This window comes from Trypanosoma brucei, chromosome 8, assembly GCF_000210295.1.
Source record: "Trypanosoma brucei gambiense DAL972 chromosome 8, complete sequence".
Taxonomy (NCBI): Eukaryota; Euglenozoa; class Kinetoplastea; order Trypanosomatida; family Trypanosomatidae; genus Trypanosoma; species Trypanosoma brucei.
The window spans coordinates 1,987,326-2,009,048 of record NC_026741.1 but is presented as its reverse complement, the minus strand read 5'-3'; the positions used below and the strand labels follow the sequence as shown (position 1 = coordinate 2,009,048).

The 21,723-nt window shown below is 48.4% G+C and overlaps 9 protein-coding genes across 9 annotated transcripts; 2 read left to right on the top strand and 7 right to left on the bottom strand.

Moving 5' to 3' along the window:
- Positions 1-680: 680 nt before the first annotated feature.
- Positions 681-3,377, bottom strand: TbgDal_VIII8090 (hypothetical protein, conserved; the record flags this gene model as incomplete). The annotated part of the gene is made up of 1 exon (XM_011777840.1): positions 681-3,377. The coding sequence occupies one exon, from the start codon at positions 3,375-3,377 to the stop codon at positions 681-683; it is 2,697 nt and encodes an 898-aa protein (XP_011776142.1).
- Positions 3,378-3,939: 562 nt separating this feature from the next.
- TbgDal_VIII8080 (hypothetical protein, unlikely) lies at positions 3,940-4,332 on the bottom strand (the record flags this gene model as incomplete). Its single annotated transcript, XM_011777839.1, has 1 exon — positions 3,940-4,332. One exon carries the CDS (start codon positions 4,330-4,332, stop codon positions 3,940-3,942), a length of 393 nt encoding a protein of 130 aa, XP_011776141.1.
- Positions 4,333-4,422: 90 nt separating this feature from the next.
- TbgDal_VIII8070 (hypothetical protein, unlikely) lies at positions 4,423-4,860 on the bottom strand (the record flags this gene model as incomplete). Its single annotated transcript, XM_011777838.1, has 1 exon — positions 4,423-4,860. One exon carries the CDS (start codon positions 4,858-4,860, stop codon positions 4,423-4,425), a length of 438 nt encoding a protein of 145 aa, XP_011776140.1.
- A 708-nt stretch (positions 4,861-5,568) lies between these two features.
- Positions 5,569-8,883, bottom strand: TbgDal_VIII8060 (hypothetical protein, conserved; the record flags this gene model as incomplete). Its single annotated transcript, XM_011777837.1, has 1 exon — positions 5,569-8,883. The coding sequence occupies one exon, from the start codon at positions 8,881-8,883 to the stop codon at positions 5,569-5,571; it is 3,315 nt and encodes a 1,104-aa protein (XP_011776139.1).
- A 1,531-nt stretch (positions 8,884-10,414) lies between these two features.
- On the top strand, positions 10,415-10,951 carry TbgDal_VIII8050 (hypothetical protein, unlikely; the record flags this gene model as incomplete). Its single annotated transcript, XM_011777836.1, has 1 exon — positions 10,415-10,951. The coding sequence occupies one exon, from the start codon at positions 10,415-10,417 to the stop codon at positions 10,949-10,951; it is 537 nt and encodes a 178-aa protein (XP_011776138.1).
- Positions 10,952-13,420: 2,469 nt separating this feature from the next.
- Positions 13,421-13,840, top strand: TbgDal_VIII8040 (hypothetical protein, unlikely; the record flags this gene model as incomplete). Its single annotated transcript, XM_011777835.1, has 1 exon — positions 13,421-13,840. The coding sequence occupies one exon, from the start codon at positions 13,421-13,423 to the stop codon at positions 13,838-13,840; it is 420 nt and encodes a 139-aa protein (XP_011776137.1).
- A 63-nt stretch (positions 13,841-13,903) lies between these two features.
- Positions 13,904-14,434, bottom strand: TbgDal_VIII8030 (hypothetical protein, unlikely; the record flags this gene model as incomplete). Its single annotated transcript, XM_011777834.1, has 1 exon — positions 13,904-14,434. One exon carries the CDS (start codon positions 14,432-14,434, stop codon positions 13,904-13,906), a length of 531 nt encoding a protein of 176 aa, XP_011776136.1.
- Positions 14,435-15,487: 1,053 nt separating this feature from the next.
- On the bottom strand, positions 15,488-15,823 carry TbgDal_VIII8020 (hypothetical protein, unlikely; the record flags this gene model as incomplete). The annotated part of the gene is made up of 1 exon (XM_011777833.1): positions 15,488-15,823. One exon carries the CDS (start codon positions 15,821-15,823, stop codon positions 15,488-15,490), a length of 336 nt encoding a protein of 111 aa, XP_011776135.1.
- A 4,328-nt stretch (positions 15,824-20,151) lies between these two features.
- TbgDal_VIII8010 (hypothetical protein, conserved, (fragment)) lies at positions 20,152-21,723 on the bottom strand (the record flags this gene model as incomplete). Its single annotated transcript, XM_011777832.1, has 1 exon — positions 20,152-21,723. A coding segment is annotated over one exon (1,572 nt), but the record flags the coding sequence as incomplete, so codon positions are not given.

Sequence of the window (21,723 nt, the reverse complement as noted above, 5' to 3'; positions counted from 1 at the left end):
GCGAGCATACCCGCTGCAGGGGCTGGTGAGAAACGGAACTGTGTCATCCAATAGTCAAAATCAAAGCAAAAACGGTCAGTTAAATAAAATGTTGGGAGAGCTAAGGCATTTAAAGAAAGAAAAAATGGTGGTTAAAAGGGGGAAATGTAAATGATACAACTACGTGAGTGAGTCCATCCCATAAAGCAACAGCACCTTAGTGTTTCAAAATACGGATACGGAAAAGGATATGGCATCAACCTAATGCATTGTACGAGTGTCACATCATATTTTTTTTTTGAATACCATTTGTGAAATTTTGACCAACACCTCACGGAACGCAAAAGCTTCAATTTGTGGAACGCACCCGCCTAACAAAGAAGCAGCGTGGAATTAAAAATAAGTTGTTTAGTGTCCACATCTTTTACCTGAAGTAAGCGGATACTTATCTACAGAAAAGTCGGCAACACAAATATCACATTAAATTAAGAGCAGCTTTGGAAAAGAAAAAGCAAGGGGACCATTACCACGAAGAATGCAAACACAAAGTTTTACACATAATAGCTTAAGAAAATAATGGCCATGGTAATAAAACGAAAAAAAGACAAAAAGATATAAAAAGATATATAAAGATATATAAAACGTGCTACTAACCTATTTATTCTTCGGGTGCCTGTTCCCCTAGCTACACATCCTCAACTTTATCTATCTGCGCAATATCTCCAGTCCCATATATAAACCGTTGAGTCTATGAAGCGCCTGACAAATGCTGTTGCCCCTCCGTCCGATTCATTGTCCCGTTGCGACTCATCCACCTCGACCTCCGAGCCAACTGGCACAAATGTCGGTCTGCGACGCGCCACCGGCGTTGTCAGCCCTCTCGATGGAGGAAACATCGTATCTGGGGTCACAGGCACAACAGGAAAAGAGGACTGGCTCCCGGTTGACTCATAGCCCCGATTAGAATAAGAGACCGTCCCCAGCGACCGACTGATGGCCTCCCTTACGGGCTGGAGAGGGCTTGCTAGGAACGTTGCACTCGTCCTTTCGCTCCCCATAAAACTCTCAACAAAGGGGGGGGAAAACGTTGAAGTCACAGACAATGAGTGCTCGTTGGTGCTGCGGTCTGCTGTTGATCCAACAGAATGTTGACGGCCCCTTTCGTTCGTATTATCAAAACGCCGTGCGACAGCCGCTGGCCCCATGGGAGCTACACTCCTCGCCCCGACAGAACTGCTGTGCGATGCCCTCTTTTTGTTGGGATTCGCGAAATCTGGCACAGTACCGTGGTAATGCACCTCACCATTCAGCTCAAAACGATAGATATAGAAATTCCCTTCACGAACGTGGACTCGTTTTCTCACCACAGTACCATCACGGTCCTCTTGGCGCACAACTGCCCCGGTATCCATATCCCTCTTTCCCGCCGTCTCAAGATGATCCTGGTCTTCAACCCCCATCTCGTCTTGCTCTTCCACCTCAATAGTCACCCACCCGATGTCATCGGGTGGAGCTGTGCGCGCAGCCTTGCAAAATGGCCGCATTGCCGCAAGGACAACGGCATCGAGTGGGATGTCCCGGTTGGCCACCCACGAACGGCTCGTTTGGTCATATTTCAAAACATCACCCTCGTCAAAACCACCAACCGCTGGGGAACCCATGACATACACATCAAGCGGGTCCGCCGCTTCAGCGCCGTCGCCACAAAGCTGAATAGGTCGTGGGTTGTTACGATCAACAAGGCCACGGAACCGCCAGTAACCCCCACCTATTGGGAGTGTTGCAGCTGGGACTGACATGAAGTCGGGCTGTTCTGCCATGCAAAAACAAAGATGTTCCGCCAGTTCTCTTTCGATTCGGCCATGGAACACACCGTTTTTTGTCAACCACATGGCGAAGCCCCTGTGTGTCTCTTCCAGATTCGGTGCCTCTGAATGTGCGCCTCCCGTAAAGCCATAAGTAAAACTGGAGGAAACATTCAGAGAACCCATCCGTAAGGACGGTGAGTCCACACGTCGGGAGAAAAACCCAAAGCGTCCCCAGCGACAACGCATTTCGTACACGAATGAAATAAACGGTACGTTTGTCATCAGCGATGAAAAACTAAATGTTTCCAAAGGTGGGAGATACCGCCTTTCGGATTCCAGTGGTGGTGAAGGGCCATTTCCACGCTGCTTTAGTACCCCAGCCTCAACCAGCTGGCCATGATAAGTCTTGGCGGCCACAAAAGTCACCCGACACAGGTTTTGCTCTCCCGCAGACTTGGTCATAAAAACAACAGCTGTAAGCGGCTCCGCCGCCGCAGGTGCCGGCAAACCAAATCGGCTAAGCCTCTCCTCCAACGCAGTGCAACGGTAAGACGACGCCTGGTCCATTTCCCGTAACAAACCTTCTGACTGCAAGAAGGGTCGCTGTCTCGCCGACGATTCCCGAGCTGGCGTCCCACCGAGAGAGGACACCAGTGAAAAGGCACCAGCGGATGCTGTCAACGGGCATCGTTCAGGTGGCACGTGCTGCGTAGGTACAAAGCTGGGACGGTTGCGAAGTTCGCTCCCACTAGCCACTGAAGCCTGTGAAGAGAGCGGTGCAATCAGTTGCTGAAGGTCTTGTGAGGAACCATGGCTGGGCCCCCTAGCTGTACATGGCAGAGAAAGAGAATTTTTCAACATACTTGGCGCCGCAATGCCTTTTCCGGTCGCACTTAATCCGGGACTTACGGGGCTGAAGATTACCGGAGATGTCAACGGTTTCCGCTCTATCTCCCTTGGTAACATACCAAAGAAACCGATGATGTTGACAACCTTTCCTTCAAGAATATCCGAGTTTTCCCTCCCCATCAAAACATGTGGCACCCTGCTACCCCCCGGAGTCCCCTGAGTCTGTTGAAGTTGTTCAAACTTCTCGCGATCGTGGAGAAAAGCCACTGCGCATATGATCGGAAGAACTTTTTTCCCGACGTTTGCTGTTTTCGCCCCCTCCATATGGAAGGAAGGGGATCCACCGGCAGACCTGTCACTCATGGAAAGCTCATGTGCCTGTCGCATCTCCTTATCTGTATCAAAGAGTCTCTCCTCTGTCTGCTCCACAAATTCAGAATACAGTGCATCTCTCGATCGGTTAGAAGACCTGGCATCATTGCTATGCACGTTGGGAATGCGGCTCAAATCACCCGGGTACAGGGGGTGGCGGAAGTAATAATTCACACCCGGATCACACCGCATCTTGTGAAACTGCACGAACAGCGGGCAGTCGGCCGATGGAAAGTATTCTTTAATGAGCGGAATAAGTACAATGTCTGGTTTGCTTTGAGATCGGGAGCTGTCAACATTATTCTTCATCTGTGTTGGCACGTTGTATAGCCCCCGCCGTAATGTCTCCCTGCTTGGAGCAGCACCCATTGCAAAAATGTTATATATATAATGTTAATGTAATCCAATGAAAAGTTATATATTTATTTATATAATTATCTCTGTTGCTTCTTCCCCAATCTGTTTCCCTTCCTCCTCCTTTTTTACCGTTAACACACACCGGTAAGCGCAGATGCGGACAATTTTGTGGGGGTATACCTTGTGTATATATGTATATGTGTCTTCCCTTTCAGCGGCGCTTCCCCCGGCTATTCACAAGTAGTGTAAAAAGGGGCAACAACAAAAAAAAAAGAAAAAAAGAAAAAAACAGGCCTACCACGCGACAATCAGTGTTCTGATATCACCTACTTTGGGAGGATAAGGAAGTAGTGGCCACACGGCGATGTCACGACCACAATGACTGTATAGGTTTGCGTATATTCCCGTAGATTTAGTGGCCTCCTCGCGTGGGTTAAGCAATCGACTATTATATTTTTTTGTCCTTAAACAAATAGAGGGAAATTTAAAGGAAGACGTATCTCGCCCTTCTGATCTTTTCCCTCTAGCTAAAATGAAATATTGGGCTATTTGACGCTGAAAATTATGTTCGTATTCAACAGTTGGATTTGTCCCTCTTTTGTTGTTTTTGTTGTTGTTTCTTATTCCCTTTTTCCACTAGATCCTTAAAATACTCTCGTCCTTTTCTAGCTTCACGGGGCACGCTAAAGGGATTTTCAGTGTACAAAAAAAAGAGCAAGAGCAAGAGAAAGGGCCGTATGACAATCAAATTCACCCGTAAAACAACAACAATAGCAGTAATAATGTTAATAAATTCCAAAACAACAAATGTCACAAGAAAATTTTCGTTCATTGCCATATTATTGCCACAAAAAGAAGCAACATCGAGGGTGAAAGCAGTATGCATGTTATATTCAACCACCCGTGCAACCGCCCGTGTCCTTTGTTTACTTATTTCGCCTGCCTCTGACGCCGACGACGCATTCATACACCCCCCTTGCTGTCACTGTTCGAGTCTCCACTCACCGAAGGTTCTGTTGAAGCAGCAACGAAATGAAAAGAGAAGCACGAACGCCATTCAACCGGGGGACGCCATGAAACTAAAGAAGATATAAAAGGGAAATCGAAATGGTAGAGCGGGTGGAGATGAGGTAAGGGGACTGATACCGCAAAAGCACGAGTAACGTACGCAAGCAGGTGCCAAGGGGAAAGTAATGTCGAGGGGAGACAGTGGACAACACATCCACACAAAACAAAACGAAACAGAAAAACAAAATTGGTGAACGTGTGGGGCGGAGGAAAAAAAAGGATATTGAGTCATACCGGGAAGAAATCGCATGTCGTCTGTTAACGACTTTAAAACACCGGCGTGTGCGTGTATGTATTTCAAAGAAAAATAAGCAGCAGGAGAAGGGAAAAAATAGAAAAGCATGTCGTGTACGTAAACACGAACTCCTGTGAGAGTACTTATCGGTATACGCTGGTAACAAGTGCAACGTTGCAAACGCATCCGCATACGCTTGCCACGGGACCGTAGGATCTCCAACAGAGATAATGATGCGCAGGAAGAATGATACCCCTCGCGCTTGTAATAACGAAAGATAAGAACGGAAGAAAAGGGATACGCTGTTGGCGTTGCTGCTACTGCTTTCGACGAATGGTATGCCACAATACACTTCAACGAATGAGTACGACGCAACACGTCTGGCAGCAAAACATCACATAAATTAAGGACCCTTCACAAACGTCTTTTCCACTCCCAATGGGGTCATTTCATTTAATGGCAACAATAGAGGAAACGATGAGAAGGGGAAGGAAAGGACGAAGCCGACTTGCTCAACCTCACAAGTTTCCCACATTTATTTCAGTCTCTTTTCCTGACCCTTTACCCGCGCCTGTACGCTTGCCTAACCTTTACTGGCTTAGTACATTCTATTTACATTTTTTTCCCTAGGCTCGTACAGACCATGAGATACAGACTGCCTTTATCACAACTTGTTTCTTCCCAAAATATGGGATCGTGCAGCACTCAGCACAGAGAAAGGGCAGAATTTTTCACGGAGCAGACGCCACGCGCGCACCTTCATCAGCCAGAGTGTGCTTGGGTCTAGTTAGTGAAAGATTCCGCAATAGCGGCACCTATTCTCACTTCCCCAACGATGCCCACTTAAAGACGTAGAGCGCTCTTTAAAACCAATACATCACTATGAAGCTTTGCAAAAGGTCAGTGTTGCAGGCCACGCCGCACCGTTACATTAAGTGTTGGGGTTCTCACCTCCGCCCCATCGGCGTACACCTCATCAGTTCCAAGTCCAGACGCAGAAACTAAGTCGAATTGAGTGCGGGCACAACCTGCAACACTTTCACTGCTGCAGCCGCCGCTGCTGCTGAAACCTCCGCCGGTCCGGTGGAAGGCACAGGAAGGGTGAAAGTCCTCGCGGGTGCCAGAACGTGAGTGCATGGAATTTGGCCATCCATCTGCCGGCTGAAAAAAGGGAGTGCACCCACCTCCCACCGCTGACGAATGCCGTGTAACACTCGGCCGTTCCTCCGAACCTGTGTAGGGCCAGATGGTTCCACACCCATCCCAACGAGGGAAATGGGTGAAGGAAGCCGTAGATAAGCGTTGGCTTGTTACGTCACTGCTTATGCGGCGCGAAACATTGTAACTGTCGTAAGGCATAAACCCAAGTTGATCCTCCCTTGAAGTTCGGCGGCTCAGAAAAGGAGTCGACGTACGCCTATTTGCATAGCTTGCATCAGAAACGGGGGAATGACTAGAATCGACAACTGGCTGGCTGAAAGCAACAAAACCGGATTGTTGACCTTGGGGAAATGCAGGCACCTCCATATGGGAAGCCAGCGCAGGGTTTCCGTAGCAGCAAGGCTGCTGCCGAGTCCGCACACGACCAAAACCCACAGAAGGCGTGGTGTTAGGAGGAGCCATCGGAGGGACTCCGCCCTCCCTGCAGAGCCCTTGGCTCAACGATGGCGACATGGCGGACCGTTCGTCGCTCCTTAGCACACCTTCCGATACGACAGCTGTTGGCAATGGTACCGGCCGTCTTGTTACCATCTTTGACCTCGTTGCTCTTCTGCCCTTGGATGCCTGCGTCTCCGCTGAGGGCCCAAAGCTGTTGACCGGTGCAGCCCCATCCACCGCCGTCGATGGTGCATTAGCCTGCTCCGGAGCATACGGGCGCCGGGTTGGCTTTCTGCGCGCCCGCTTTTTCCGTGGCGGGCGAAGAAAGTGCGGTGTGACCGCTATAGCGCGCACTGCACCTGTCACGAGTGTCACCCGCCACAAACAAAGCGAACCTTCGCCAACAAGTTGTCTTACACCAACAACAAACTCTGACAAGTCTTCCCCATTGGTATCCTCAGCACCTAGCGGTAGCAGCAGAGACCTGTCACGCTCTCGTGGGCCGCTGATGTCAGTATGGCGCAGCCAGTTCTCTGCATCAACCGGCGCCTGTCGTGCCAGCTTGCAGCTGTCATGTAGTTCAGATAGCAAAAGCTCCTCCAGTGGGAGCGTGGTACGCTGAAGAACCCACTGATGCATCGCATTTGACTGGCATGGGTTCATATTGAGGTAAAGCAACTCTCCGACCGACAAGCGTTCATCCACTTTCCCCTTCCCACTGTTGCTTCTTTCGTGCTCACTTTCGTTCGACACGTCACATCCTCCTCCCATAACCGTTAGCCTCCCACCAGCCCACCATGAGAAAAAGGCAGAGGCTGCGGTTTCTTGGGCAGTCACTGAACGCCCAACTACCCAATACAAGTGCGCCGGGCGGTCGATGGTATCCCCCTTGGCGTTCGTAAAGCTGACCAGATCGATCCCATCCACTGGCCATTCCTCCACAACCACAGTCTCGCCCAATACGTCATGCAGCTTTTGATGTGCAGGTAGTTCAGCGGCAGCGGCCTCAGAGTCGCACACTTTGAGACCGCCCCCATAGCCTTTTGAGGAGGAACCCTTAGCGGCAGTGGTAGCCAATGCGTTAACGGCATCTTGTGGGCAAAAAGCATCGGCAGTTGAGTGCAGCGAGCACACATCCCGGGCCACTCCGACATGGGGATTAGACTGCGCCGTCCTCACTTCCGTGTTACAGCCCGCCCGCGTTTCAGTACGTTTTGGTCGCACAATGTCCATTATGCACTCTGGGCAACCCATGCGCATCCCAACACATTCCAAAGCACGTGCTACAATTTGCTTTGGAATACATGCGAACACTACGTCGCCATTCAACCACATGTCAAAGACATTCTCCAACATGGTAGTTTTTTCCAAAGAAGGAGCAGAAGAACATTCGCTGACAACTTTGGTATCGCCGTCTTGTGGCGTACCCAACGGAACCCCAGCTGCTAATTTATGCGTCTGAAGAATGCAATCATTTTTTCTGCCGCACCGACAACAACACGACCCTCCGGGGTTACTTGTCCCCTCGGACTCCACAATGCCTAGGAGTCGTGATAGCATCGCTCGCAACCCCCGCTGGAAACATAGCATTGGAACGTTGGTCCGCTTGCATGCAATAACAACAGACGCAGCAGGAGGTGTCATCAACGGCTTCTCGCCACTCATAGTGGAGGAAACCTTAGAATGTCCCCCTTCCCCTACCTCAACCGAGCCACGTCCCGTCGGTTGTCTTTGGTCCTCAATACTCCCTATGTGCATCACCGCTGCCTCACGCCATTGCCTTACATAGGTATAAACGGCCGTTATGAAGGCGTGCACAAAGTTGTGGTCTCCAACCGACTTGTTAAGAAACACTTGTAGTTGAAACGTATCCTCCAGCAACACATCGTTACAACCATGCGGGTAGATGTCACTCACACCACCAACGAAACCAACGACACGCACGTACAATCCGAAAAGCATGCTGCTTTCCTCTAGCGTACTGCCCTTTGCATCCCCTACCTCAGCTCTACTTTCCCCACCGCTGTTACCCAGTTCACTATTACTACCATCCTCACGCAACATGACCTCCCCACCAAGCGCCTCTTTATTACCGAGTACGGAGGGCGTGGGGGCAGAGTTATAAGCAAACGCTACCGCGCACGGCACGGGGCGGATCGCGTTCGGGTCCCGCGTGCACAACCTGAGCATCTGTTCATCTGTATCGTATATGCGGCGCTCGCCCATACGGCACACATACGAGTCGTAGAACTCTTCCAGTGTACAGCTAAAAGGCACAAAGTGATCAGCACGCCATACCTTGCCCTCAACGAGATGGGCGGTAGCGGAGGCGCTGGTTGATGGAGCAACAAGACCCTGGAGATCATAAAGTTTTGCGGCGTCAGCGTCCACAGCAGGATCTGGCGCTTGCGCCTTAGCAAACCCCTCATCGAATGTGTGATAGTAATGGACAAACGGATCCCTCCGCGCCTCAAAGAGCTGCCGTAAGAGCAGACAGTCGGGTGACGGGAAGAACTCTCTCGTTAAGGGAATGAGCACCATTTTGTGCTTCTGCCCATAATCTTGTATTTGGCACAGTCCGCGCCCCAAGGACTCACGGCTGGGCACAGCCCCCATCTGCGTATTTTGTGAGCGTGTTTAAGTCGGTGTCGTTGTTGAGGGCGTTGTGTGGGTGTGGTTGTGTGTGTGTGTGTGTGTGTGTGTGTGTGTGTGTGTGTGTGTGTGTGTGTGTGTGTGTGTTTAACGAAGCAATTCAAACGATGAAGACCTCAATAACAAAAAGTTAATGCAAGTTGTGTTCCAATAATAATGATAATAAGAATAAAGCAAAACCAAAAAGGGAAGTAGAATCTCCTCCTCCCTCTTACTCCCCTCCTTCGCACCGTGCGTGCACCGCGTCTTTCTCCCTGCTGTATCCCTGGCTATTTCACACCTTTTTGGCAATGCCCCAGTTGCTTCACAACGCTATATATTTGTAAATTGGTATATGCAAGATTTAGTATAAATGTCACGGTGATTCCTTTCCCCCTTATATGCCTTTGTTTTTGAAGTTACCGCTACTTTTTCACTGCACCTCCTACACTCAGAACCTTCGGTTAATCTTTTGGTTGGTTCAGGAGCCCCACACTTCAAGTCGAGCCGAATCAACTCAACCAGCAAAACAGTAAGGCAAAACAAACGGACGAGTCAACCCCCTTGCAACTTCTTTTGCTTTCTCACTGGTGGAAAGAATTTACTACTCGCTTCCCAACAAAATGACGTCAAAATATTTATAAATATAAATGAAATTTTAAAAAAAAAACAAATCTTTCCTCTCCGTTTAATTGTCCCCACCCCACGCTCCTCTCCACAATTTTTCCTCTCCTTCCCTCCTTCTCTCCTCTCTCCTTGTGCTCGAGACTTAAGGGAGTAAAAAAATGGAGGGCTAACGCTAAGGAGCACGGAAATGAGCAACTAGATATACAATAGGGAACTTGAACACAACAAATACACAAACAATATAAAAACACGCCACTATTCTTTTTTTTAAAAAATGTTCAGTTGCCTCCTGTTTTGGTTGCTTTACTGATCAGTTATTTTCAAAAACAACTTATGTAATCCGGAACAAAAGGCTCCCCTTTTGGCTTTTTCTCTTCTCGACACTAATTTGTATTGCTGTTGTTTTAAAAAAGAAATGGTGAACTCCTATAAGATATAATGTTATAATGGTGCTAAATCCACGCACCCCCTCTGTTCTCCCTCAGACAATCCACCTCAATTTTTTGTCCCCTTCCTTTGATTCCTTCTTTCCTTGCTATTTCCGTCTGGTTGTGATTATCCCTTCGTCACTCCTTTTGCCGCCTTCCGTCCACCCCTAACCTGCTATGTGTAATATATCTATTTTTAACGATTTATTTATTTTCTACTTCCCTTCCTTTTTTTTTCCGTCGTTTTAGTTGTTGTTTTTTTTTTTCCTTGTCCCTTCCTATCTCTACACGTCTTTCCCTCGATTTGCTTTCTAATGGGCTCCTCCTTCCCCTTCTTCTCTTCTCACACTGCCTCCACTTTAATGATAATCAGCGGAGCAGCCAACACGTGAATGCGGTCCTCCCTCTACCGACGTTCAGAAATGAGCCAAAAGAAAAAGCAAAAGAAGTGATACACCCGAATGAGGGAGGGAGGAACTTGGCAAGTCAAGTATGTAGCGATGTTGTTGCTTCGACTGTCGCCACTCTCCACCTTCGCCTCGCCAGTTAATGAGCGTTCAAACCAAACGCAAATATACAATACTTTGAATGATTATGGCAGCAATTCACCTGTCAGCACACGTACCAGACTTTCACCCAAAAATAGTGGCAGCGTGAGTCTTTTTCGCTTTTTGTTTCTTTTACTCACTTTTTTGTCCGTATTTTTAACTTTTTTTTCCTCGCTCCGCCTCCCAGGTGACGCAAGTCAGTTAAATAACTGGAACTATGAAACACGGATTCCAGGGGATCCTAAAAACAGTAAAACACGAAGGAAAAGCGAGACGGGGCGAATGGAAGGTGAAACAGAGAAGGAAGATTCGTTTCCCCGGAAGTTTCAAGTTTCCACCCTCACGGTTTTCTATGTGCGTGTAGGTGCTCAGAACCTTCCCTTTTTGCCTTCGTGTTCTATTCAGATAAAGAAAGAAAAAAGGGAATCAGAGGCACAAGCATATATATGAGGAGTTGCGGGATTAAAGTGAGGGTAAACTTAGAGGGCCAGTTACAACAAAAGTTCACCATACACGATGCACTGATGTTAATATAAATGAAACTAATATTTCACGCACTGTGACATCAGTACGCAGCACTATCAGTGCTCACGTAGATGCTTGAATCACGGCCGCTGTAACCCGAGGCATCTAAAGGAGGAGCCTAACCACCTCCACTGGCTGAACGTAAAAACGCAAGAGGTAATAGAAACTAGAAGAAAAAAAAGCGGCCAATCTGTAGTCGAAACCTCTATCGTAGACCACTGAACCGTACATAATGATTTTTATTTTCCCCTTCCCGCCTGTGATGTCGCAGCACCACCACAACATTTCGCCTTATTGCCGAAAAAAATACTGTGGCGAAAAACTTTAATGGATTGATACAAAATTTTACGGCGACACCCCAAATAACATCTGATCATCAATGGAAATCGTCACCATGGCGAATCGACTAAAAACTTGCAGGCACTCACATGGTCTGTCGTTAACACCCTTCCTCTACCCCAACTATGTCGCAGTAAATCCCACAGTGGTATGGATGATTGGCAAATATAGGGCCCAGTTACCACACAATTTCTAGGAAAAAACAGGACCGGTTGCCTTACGTGAACGTAATATATGGAGTCAGTGATGACTAACTATGGCGGAATCGTTGGCCATCAACATCGTATTTTTGTTTTACCTGTAGAAAACTGTCAGTTAGCAAGAATTCCTCGGATGCAAACAACAACAGGAACAAATGCTTCGAAGCATATATCCCTAAGAACCCTGCTCATGGACAACCGCTCCAAATGTGACTATATCCCCCAGCTTCTCGTGTTCACGTTCGAAGGAGTTTGACGCCAGCGTGATGATTTAACAATGTAATCATTATTCGATATGGAGTTTATGGGGACCAAATGCTTAGAAGGGCTGCCCGTCCGAGACAGCCTTCAGTGGTAAGCAGCCCGTACATTTTACTGAAGCACACAACCGTTCCCAGTGAAGTCCCTCTTAGTTGGAGAGGGTTACACAAAGCAGTCATTTGATAGTCGGTAATTAAGCAGCCGAAATGTGTGCTAACATGACATTTTTTTTTTTAAAAGCAGTAATCACAATCGATTATGGTATAGTTGCACTTTCAAGAACATCCATTTCTCAATACTCGGCACAGTCTAATGATATATTTCTCTAAACCATACCTTCCTGGGACCACCTAAGTCAGAGCCAAAAAAATGAAAACAGAAGCATCAGCGCTCAAAGGTGGTGAATATTATTGGCTACAAAGCCAGGACACTAGTCCTTTGACAAGGTGCAGGGGTCCGGTCACTCTTTTTTTTTTTGCGGTTTAGTCCCTCCCCACGCTGGTGAAACCAGTTTTTAGAGGGGTCTGTAGCGTGAATGATTCCTTCAAAAGAGAACATCGGTGCGGAAGCGTTAAGTTTTCTACGACACTAATGAAATTATACAGAACAAACGCTTGGGACCCCAAGGCTCTAAGATAAAAGAAAAAACAAAGACGCCCCGCAAAATCCTCAGAATTTGTTGTGATACTGACCTAAGTTCAGCAAATGGGGATTTTCCGTTAAAACCTCTCAAAGAAAACGATGAAAGTCGTATAGCCAGTGGTAAACCCAATTCTCCCTGGCTGCTTGTGCCTGGGTATATATTTGGTTTTCAAATGCATTTGCTCGGTGAAAGCAATAGAAACTTGTGCATTTACTGAGAACAAGACACCAATACTCCGGAAGTGATTCATCCTCCCTTGTAATATCACGGTTTTTGCGACCAGTCATTTTATCAACTGTCGCTGGTAGCGTGAAGCAATTAACCACCTCATAGTAGAGTAAGCAAGATCCTCAGAGGGGTTGTAGGGCACTAATAAATGTTGTTGTTGTTGTTGTTTTTTGCGATACAGTGCACTAGCGTGTTACGCCAAAAAAAAAATCATAACTGTGGCAACAAATAAAATCCGTACCTGGCAGACGTCCTCCCCCCCCCCCTCCCCACACACACACACACTAAGCCTCACTAAGACGTGCACGACCCCAACCCCGTCCACTAAAACGCAGTCAGCACCGTTGCTACGGTAGTGTATACACTCGAGAGATACTGTATCTAAACTGATGTTATTTTGGCGTGGTGTCTTCTGCGCAGTCTGCAGTAGCACCACAGCACTGGTGAGCTTTTGTTGTTGCCTAACAAATGAACTTTCCTTTACTACGCGTTCAAACAGAGCAAATCAGTTGAAACGCTGGCTTGCGTGTTCCGTATGCTTCTGCGACGCCTCAAACAATCAACACTGGTTGCAGCCTCGCTTTTAAAACATGGGAGATGTGACCCGTCCGTAGATCGGCCAAGCGGACGCACCCCCTCAGTGGGTGCCACAAACCGCTTCTCCTGTTACATCACCAAAAGGAGCGGAGAGAACGTGACCGAGTAACCAACCACCTGATCTGCATGCTTATCGAATCAAACAAGCCAGACCTGCAGAAAAAAACAAAGACGACAGCTCCCGTCCTCGGTGGCTATATCACCCTCACCGAGCGGCTCGCACGCAGGCAGCAACGGAGTCCGACGGCCGGCTGGAAACCACCCGGTGATCAAAGGCGCCCACGCGGCTTACATACGGACAGATGCGGTACCCGAGCGAGTGCACGCAGGGCAGGCCCATCCCCACCCGGCCGGTACCGGCTACACGCTGGCGCATCTGGTGATGTCCAAATGGCGGTGTTCGTACACACTCCCTCGGATGCGTGGAGCCAGCGAACCCCGGCTGCCGCACTCCCCCACCCGAAGCTTCGTTATACGTCAACACGAGGTTACTCCACACACAGGAACACACGCAACGGCCAGTTGCTTACAGCAAGCCTCCGGTAAGAAAAAACTGCTACCTCGGCTACCAGGAGCACCCGCCAGGTATGCCACGCAAACGTGTTGCTATCATTGCCGACCCCAGCTGCGTCCGCCGTTTCTCCGTCGCGCAGGGGTCCGGCGTTCCGGCCAGGAGTGAATTAAGCCACAGTTCCTCCGTAGCATCGAGACAGCAAGATTGTTTGGTATGTAGCGGCGAGGGGTAACCGCGTGCGACAACACCAGGACCGGAAAGGAGGCGTGCTTGGCGGGGCGATTAAGATAGAAATCCCGTCCCCCAGTGTTGCCTGCTCTGTAAACCACGGGGCGACATCTTAGAATGCGATTAAAGGCTTTAACAGGAGGCGTGGCTGAGGTTACCTTCTGTGGAGCAGTGGGAAGCAACATAGGAAGGATCGAGCACTTCAAGTTCCGTAGTAATTTGTTTCCGTGTGGGGAGAACGAACTGGCCACATTTCCGAAAACAGTGTGCTGATAAGCCCTGTAAGCCGGGTGAATGGAATGTAAAGGGAAGATAACGAGCCCAGTGGATCTACTGCATCTGCGGTGCGCCTGCCAGAAACAGCAATCACTAATAGATGAGGTTCGGTGCCGCCACATTGGGTCATGGTATTGGTGGTACTTGGGGGTAAAATGACTTAGCGTGGAACCATAGGGGAAGCTCAGTATTCATTCACCCAAGAAAGTGTGTACTAAGCGAAACGGCCGCAAGGTAATGGGGGAAGAAGCACTCCCAAGCTGCTGATAGACGAAAAAATTGAGTCTCGCTGAAACCGGTATTGGCACTGCGACCGACATCGACCCTGTCCTAATAATGGAGGATGTTTCACACACTTGGGAAAAAGAAAAAAATGGAGGCTCAGCGATTTGAGGATATGTATGTGAAGTGTTCCGTAGGAAATTCGGTGACCCCAAGGATGAATTTTCCCTATACCTAGAATTGTCTGAACCGCTTACGTGTGTCGAGCCGAAAAAGAAACAAAAGAACTATCAGTCGAACAAATGGCAGCAGGGGAAAGAGTTAAATGCGGGAAACTAAAGGTCATGTTTACTTCGGCACTTAAAGAAAAAAACAAAAGAAAATACCGCCGCCAAGACTCGGTGAAACTACTGAGCGGTGGAGAAAGGAGGTCACCACATCACTGTTCTTTGAGCTGAATGAATCAACTAAAAAGTTGGATCACCCGGGCTGCAGATGGTAATCGGTACTGTGTACGAACTCATCGAGATAATGACGGTCAGGAAACTTAAAAACTGCGCGCGAGAGCAGCCGCAGCAATGACAGTCGGGTTACTGACCATTGAGGGCACCACCAACTTCATTGTGGAAGCGGTAAATGCAATCATGCAGCAGGATAACCATTCCTGAGTCGTAAAGACAGTTCTGGACTATGTAAATCTATTTGTCTCGGTGGGACATATCTCTACCATCTGAGCGCCAGATCGATTTAAAGTAGATCCATGAGCGATATGGTGAGTAAACTATTTAATGGTGGACAGAACTGCGATGTTCCAACTACACAACACTTTATATGGAAATGTAATATTGATGCATTCCATTCCACAGTGACCGGTATGAAGCCGCCACCTCTTCATTGCAACGATGGATTGTATGACTGTAAAATCAAATAAGGTGCCTGGACTCATGTACAGCCTATCCGATGTCGAGCTGACACTGAAGGTAGCGGTATCTGACAAGGAGGACATGAAATGTACGCCTATAGACGGAGGGAGTTGTGTAACCTAGTTGTCTGAGAGACACTTTATGGGGGATTACAACATGGAAGGGGGAAAAGAGAACACACATTGTTTGGATGGAGCAATCACAATCTCTCACGTACATCACGGCACGTAGAAAAAGGATTGATAATGCGACAATTAGAAGGCTTTTGAAACTTTTCATTACAGTTACCGGAGGTACTATCGAAGCGTGCTCAACGAAAAGTGAGGTTAGCAAGGGCAAGATTGCCGAAGCTAAAGGCAGTGACATCGTCTGAATGGGCTCCCTAAAGGGAAGCGCTGAAAGGCTTTTGCTCAGGATTTGTACGAGTAGATATGTTCTACAGGGTCTCTGACTGCTTGTTTTCACCCTCTACTTTAAACATGGGAGAAACAGAAAGGATGCAAACTCAGTCAGTGTACACAATTTCTGGTGTTTCATCGGACGCAAACAAGCAAGACACATTCAGAACTGCAACGGATACCCGTTGTGCGGGTGGCACACGAAAGGAAAGTGTAATATTACGTGACGCGAAACGCTGAGAAAGGACACTTTTCGGACTAAAAGGCCGACCATATTATCGGAAACATCTAACATCTGGATGGCTTAATTCAGTGGTAGGATTGAATTACGAAATCAAAAATCAGAGTGCACATAAATTCTTCCCCCCACACACACACCCCAGGAAACCTGAAAGCGAATGCATAAGATGAATGAAAGAGGGTTCACATGTTGCAGAGATTAAATGTATTAAGACAGACTGGCGTGTTTGAAAAGATGGGCTAGGAAGGTTAGGCACCTCCCCATGTGCGGGAATGGTTATCTTTGGCAATTTGGCTGTGACGGCCACCATAACATAGGAGCAAGGCTTGGTGCGTCGTATGTTTAGCGGAAGATAACAAGACGGCGGTGTTCCACTGCAACAAGACATTGATTTATGTGCCCCCGCTACAGCACCGCGCACCAACGTAGCAACCGGCGTCGGTGTGGAATACAACTATGCACTCTTCGATCCCTGGGAACGCATTATCCGATGATTGCCCATGCCAAAGGACACCTCCGTCCACTCACGCAAAGGGAGGTCTATAAAAGTTCTGGCATTGGAACATCAATAGAGTTGCACCACGTTCCAGAGGAAAGTAATCCCAGTATATTCTATAAAACGCTCGTTGATGCGTTTTCAACCTTCTGTGCCGTGAATAGAACCAGTATAACAACTGCATAATCAAGGTCCATAAGCTCTACCTTTTACCAACACATCACAGGACAACTTACATGTGTAAGAAGGTAGCGGCATGCTCGTATACTCATTATGGAAGACCTTCTAGCAGAGCCATGAATAGAAGTCATTTCACACGTCTAAGATACGCAGGTCATCGCCTATCTACAAGACAGGATGCAAATTGCCGCTTTCACTAGTAACTCTGTCACGCCACACTTTAATGCTAGGGGTAAATAAGCCAGTGCGCGTAACCTGACTTGCGTAACTCATTGGTGCCGGTGCTCTTGCCAACGCGCTTTCCTGATGCCGCACCATCCAACCACATACCAAAGGAAAAACTTTAATGCGGCGCTGCATCAACAACCATTTTCGAGTCAACCAAAAACTGGCCATGGCACCAAGTGCCCGCACTGAGCGGCGAAGCACGAACATGATGCATCCCCTGTAAAGATAGCGCTGGGTGTACGCATGGATATCACTGCACATCAGCAAATATTTACCATCACCCTATCTTATCCTGTGTAATTTAGTGGAAAAACACAATGGATAACCTGGACCGCCAGTGTCGGATACCTCTTTTTCATGTATGAACCAAACTTAAGTGGGGTGAATTCGGAAGGAAGACCGAGGGACCGTACAAGGAAAAAAAAAGACAGAAATGGCGGAGTTTATGTGGGTTGGGCAAACGATTGACTTCTACCCCACGATCTTATTTCAACCTGCTGGAGCTGCCCCACGAGTGAGTAGGGGAACACCACAGTACAATACAACACTGGGCACACGAACTTTCTTAACCCTGTAGATAAACGCTACTAAGAGCTTGATCTCACTAAGTTGAGGAAGGGCTGAGTGCTATGCGGAAGCAACCGCTGAATCCTGTGGCATTGAAGAGGTGGTGTGCATTTTTGTGACGACTAAAGGTTTAAGACCCATATGGCTGATGCATCACCAGCATATGTATATATATATATACTCCAATGTTTCACAGCACTCCGCTGGCTATGGCGGACGAAGTTTCTGCCAGTGGCCGGTAACGGGTGAGGCACTTCCCTGACCTATGCCCTTCGTCTCTCAAGCGGCATAGGTCACTCACAATAGTTAGTGTTTAAAAACACAAAAATGATATAGCTCCGAACGATAACACTTTTTCAACTCATAATATCACCTCATCAGCTACCACGTGTCTCGGCGGCTGCCTCCCTTTATCTGGGAAGCGAAACACAGTAACATCCCAGAAACAAATAATTTACGCTCTTGCTTTAACCGTTTGATATGAGTCCGTAGAAGAGAATAGAAACATCAAAACAGAATCATGTGTCGTCTGAACATCCATGCCCTAGCAGCTTGTAAGAAAATGAAATATGAAAACTCATACGAACTGATGACGCTCACGAGGTGCACACGGAAAGTTACTAAACGAATGAACCATACTCGACTTAGACTGTGAAAAAATTGAGGTTTCGTATAAGGAAGGAAAAGTGTACCACCACACATTGGAAGATCCTCTTCTGAACCCTTCAGCAGCTTTTAGCCGTCCATCACTAACGTCATGTATAGGTATGGTATATTCTTTGAGTATGGGAGGGCCCTTTTGGGGAAAAGTTGAGCATGACAAGCTCGGTGCGGTAGCGGAAAATGTTAAATGCACGGTGGTGCATCATCAAATGTTTCAGCTTTCTTCACAATGAAAAGACGGAAATAGTAAGGACTAGATAAATGGTTTGGAACATAATGTTGTTTTGGGAAGAGTGTAACGCGACTAACCACGCTCAGTCGTATCTCAAGTATCATGTTGGAGGGAAACTCGATAGTCTGATGGCTAGAAGTACGCCCAATATAACATGGCTTTTCTTTGAATGAAATTAACACTGACTGTTCGGGATAAGGCGAGGGAAACCATCAACCACGTACATCAGAGGGGTCTCCACATATTGTGCTGCGGTGATCTATAAAATACGTGATGGAAGCCAATGTGACGAAAAGGAAATTGACTCCTCGGCTGGACGGCATGAGCACCGCTTCACCTATACCTCGATGTGGCGCTTACGGGGACAAAGAGAATACCGAAGCTACTTAGATTGAGGACTCGATGTATGCGCGGAATCCCTACACAGACACACTGTCTGGAAAGGAAATTTTTTTTTTGGAATTTTCTTCGTGCCTTCGTGGGAGTTTCCCCCATTGGCGCGGCCATCAGCCATCACCGTAGAGCCCTGAGATGCTATCGGTCTGGCGACTGTGGCAGAGTCTCCCTTTTTTATTCAGCCTAACACACTCTCTATAATTTTTGTTGTAGCTCCGCAGTTGAACGGAATACAGCAGATGGGGCGACAAGCCCCCCACCCCAGACTCTCCAGAAGATGTCAATTAGCAATCCTTTTGTTTTGATTTTTGTTATTCGTTTATTATTCTCTTCCCCTCTTGCTGTTTCTGTTGCTTGTTGACTGCATACCCCCTCTGTCTCTGAGGGTATCTGGACTATTCCTGCGTCCGGTGCTTTTCCTGCTAGCTCCACACTCGGAAATAAGGGGGGAAGTTGCAGAAGGGAGAGTGAGTTGTATGACTGTTACCTTAGGTGAGGACTTCACCTGCGGCCGGCTCCGTTCAACCGCAATAAGAAACTGCGCCAGCCTTTTGGAGAAGCATACATCCTGCACACAGGCACACACACCTTCCACCGCAAACCTGACACGTAACTCCTTCAAACCTGGACAGCTCATCAGGTGCAGCGACGTTTCTTCGCAGTCGCCGCGTTGGCTGGTAACAGCGCACTCTACCTTCATACCGTGCATCTTCTTTTGATGTAGGGTGAGGCCAGTTTTGCTAGCACACTGCCTTCCGCATGTCGGGCACACCAACATGGATGTGTTTGTATGCGGGGAATCAGTGGCACACAATTTTGTGCTTTTGCTGCATTTAAGCTCGACTCCCTCACCTTTATGGAAAGCCTTACAGTGTCGGATGAGGGAGTCCCTGCAACTGAGCACTTTTTGGCACACACCACACTGCACCTCGCCTTTCCCCGGGACGTCAACGTTTCCCTCACGGGCACGCTTACGAGGGAATTGCACCACCACCACGGTACCGTCCTCAGTCACTCTGCTCTTATGTTTGAATTTCTTGTGTTGTGACAGGGAAGAGCGTGTACCGAAGCTCGCCTCGCACAGGTCACATTGAAACGGCAGCTTCCGTGTATCCTGAGAGGCTGGCGCTGCTGGGGCTCTACCATCTCCTTGCAATGAGTCCTCGTTCTCTCGCCCCCTTTTCACGCGGAAACTACCGCTACCTATGCCATGTATTGTTCTAAGGTGGTGTAATAGTCGGCCTGGCACTGCGAATTTGGAGGCACAGAGGGTACAATGAAGCACCTGCGGTCTCATCGGGACTCGTGTGCTCGATGGTAGAGGAACGATCGCCACCACTGGAGGGGGCTCCGGGGGATGTCCACTGCAGGTGTTGCATCGTCGTATTTGATCCTCCGGAGGGCATCAGCTCGCACAAAGCCATGTTTGTTTACCATATGCGTTACAGCACTCGAGCGGCATTGGTATGTGGCATCACATTCCGTACATTTGGTCGGTTCGGAGGTTCTCTGAAGAGTGCGTGTCGCAACAGGTGGGGCTGTTTGTATTGTTGGCCCCATCGCTGCATGTTGCGGGTTACACCATCGGCACTGTGGAGGCACACTCGAGTTGATCTTTCGAAACATCCATCCATAGTGTCTTGAAGACCCAAGCCGAAAGCGTGCCAATACCGTTTCTTCTTCCCTCGTCAGTTCTTCCTTATGTTTTGTTGGAAAGTGGTTGCCCGTGACACCAAACCTATGAGTGTTCTCATGGACTTCTTCCGACCTAAGCACTCGCTTCGCATAAGCAATGATGTCGGGGATCCATGTGTCTCGCAACTGTGGTAAATCTGCGGCCTTTTTGGCCATTTCATCACAAACCTCGTTCCGTTTCACGCCACAATGGCCAAACACAAATTGCAGTCGGATACGCACCTTCCTTCTCTGAACTTGAAGCAGAAGCCTCCATAGTCGTCTCAGAATTGGGTCCGTTACGGCTAGGGGGCCTGTCTGCAGTGCTGTTAACATTGACAGCGAGTCGGAGAAGATGGACAACCTGCTCGGTGTGCTTCTGTATGCCGGAAGCCATTTCAGCAGCCGTTGCAGTCCTATCTCTAATGCTACGCATTCCGCTCTGTAACTGCATGAGAGTTCCCCTGCTCCGGTCTTGGGTGCGCAAATCAGCGTGTTGTTTCTATAGAGCAGGGCAGCTGCTCCGCACATCTCACCGAGGGACACGGATCCATCAGTCCACAATTCGTAGTGCTCTCGCCGCGGTGGCTCCTTCCCCCTCCGTGCAAAATGCCGTTCAATCCGCTTTTCGGAAGCCTCCCTTTTGACATCGTTAGGGTCATCAGCGCACACAGGCTTTATCTGCGTGTGAAATATCGGTCGGCAGCTGTGGTGGAGCGTCGATGTCTCTAGTGGGTGCTCTCGTGGCTCAATGTGGAGGTGGGGGTAGGACCGCATGATGCGGGAGTGTAAGACTCTGACTGGGTGTTTGCTGTGGTATACTTCTTCAGCACTGCGCCGCAAACATCCGCCTCGTGACTCACACATCAGCATGAATTTCATACTGCGCACAAGAGCGGTCGTCTTGAGTGGCAGGGGGTTTGCTTCCATCAGAGAGTCCTCTTTGCGAGTCCCATGCGGTATGCCAGCTATGATGCGACTGGCTTTGTTTTGTGCTGCTGCAAGGAGGTCGCGACTTCGTTCCGAAGCGTCCCAGTACCATACCTCAATGCCATACATGGTGTGTGCCTGTACGAGTGCTAGATAAAAAGCTCTCAGTACTTGTCGTCTTGGCCCCCATGTAGAAGCTGAGATGGCTGCTATCTGCAGTAGTCTGAAGTCCATCTTGCGTCTCGTTTCGGCCGCATGTGT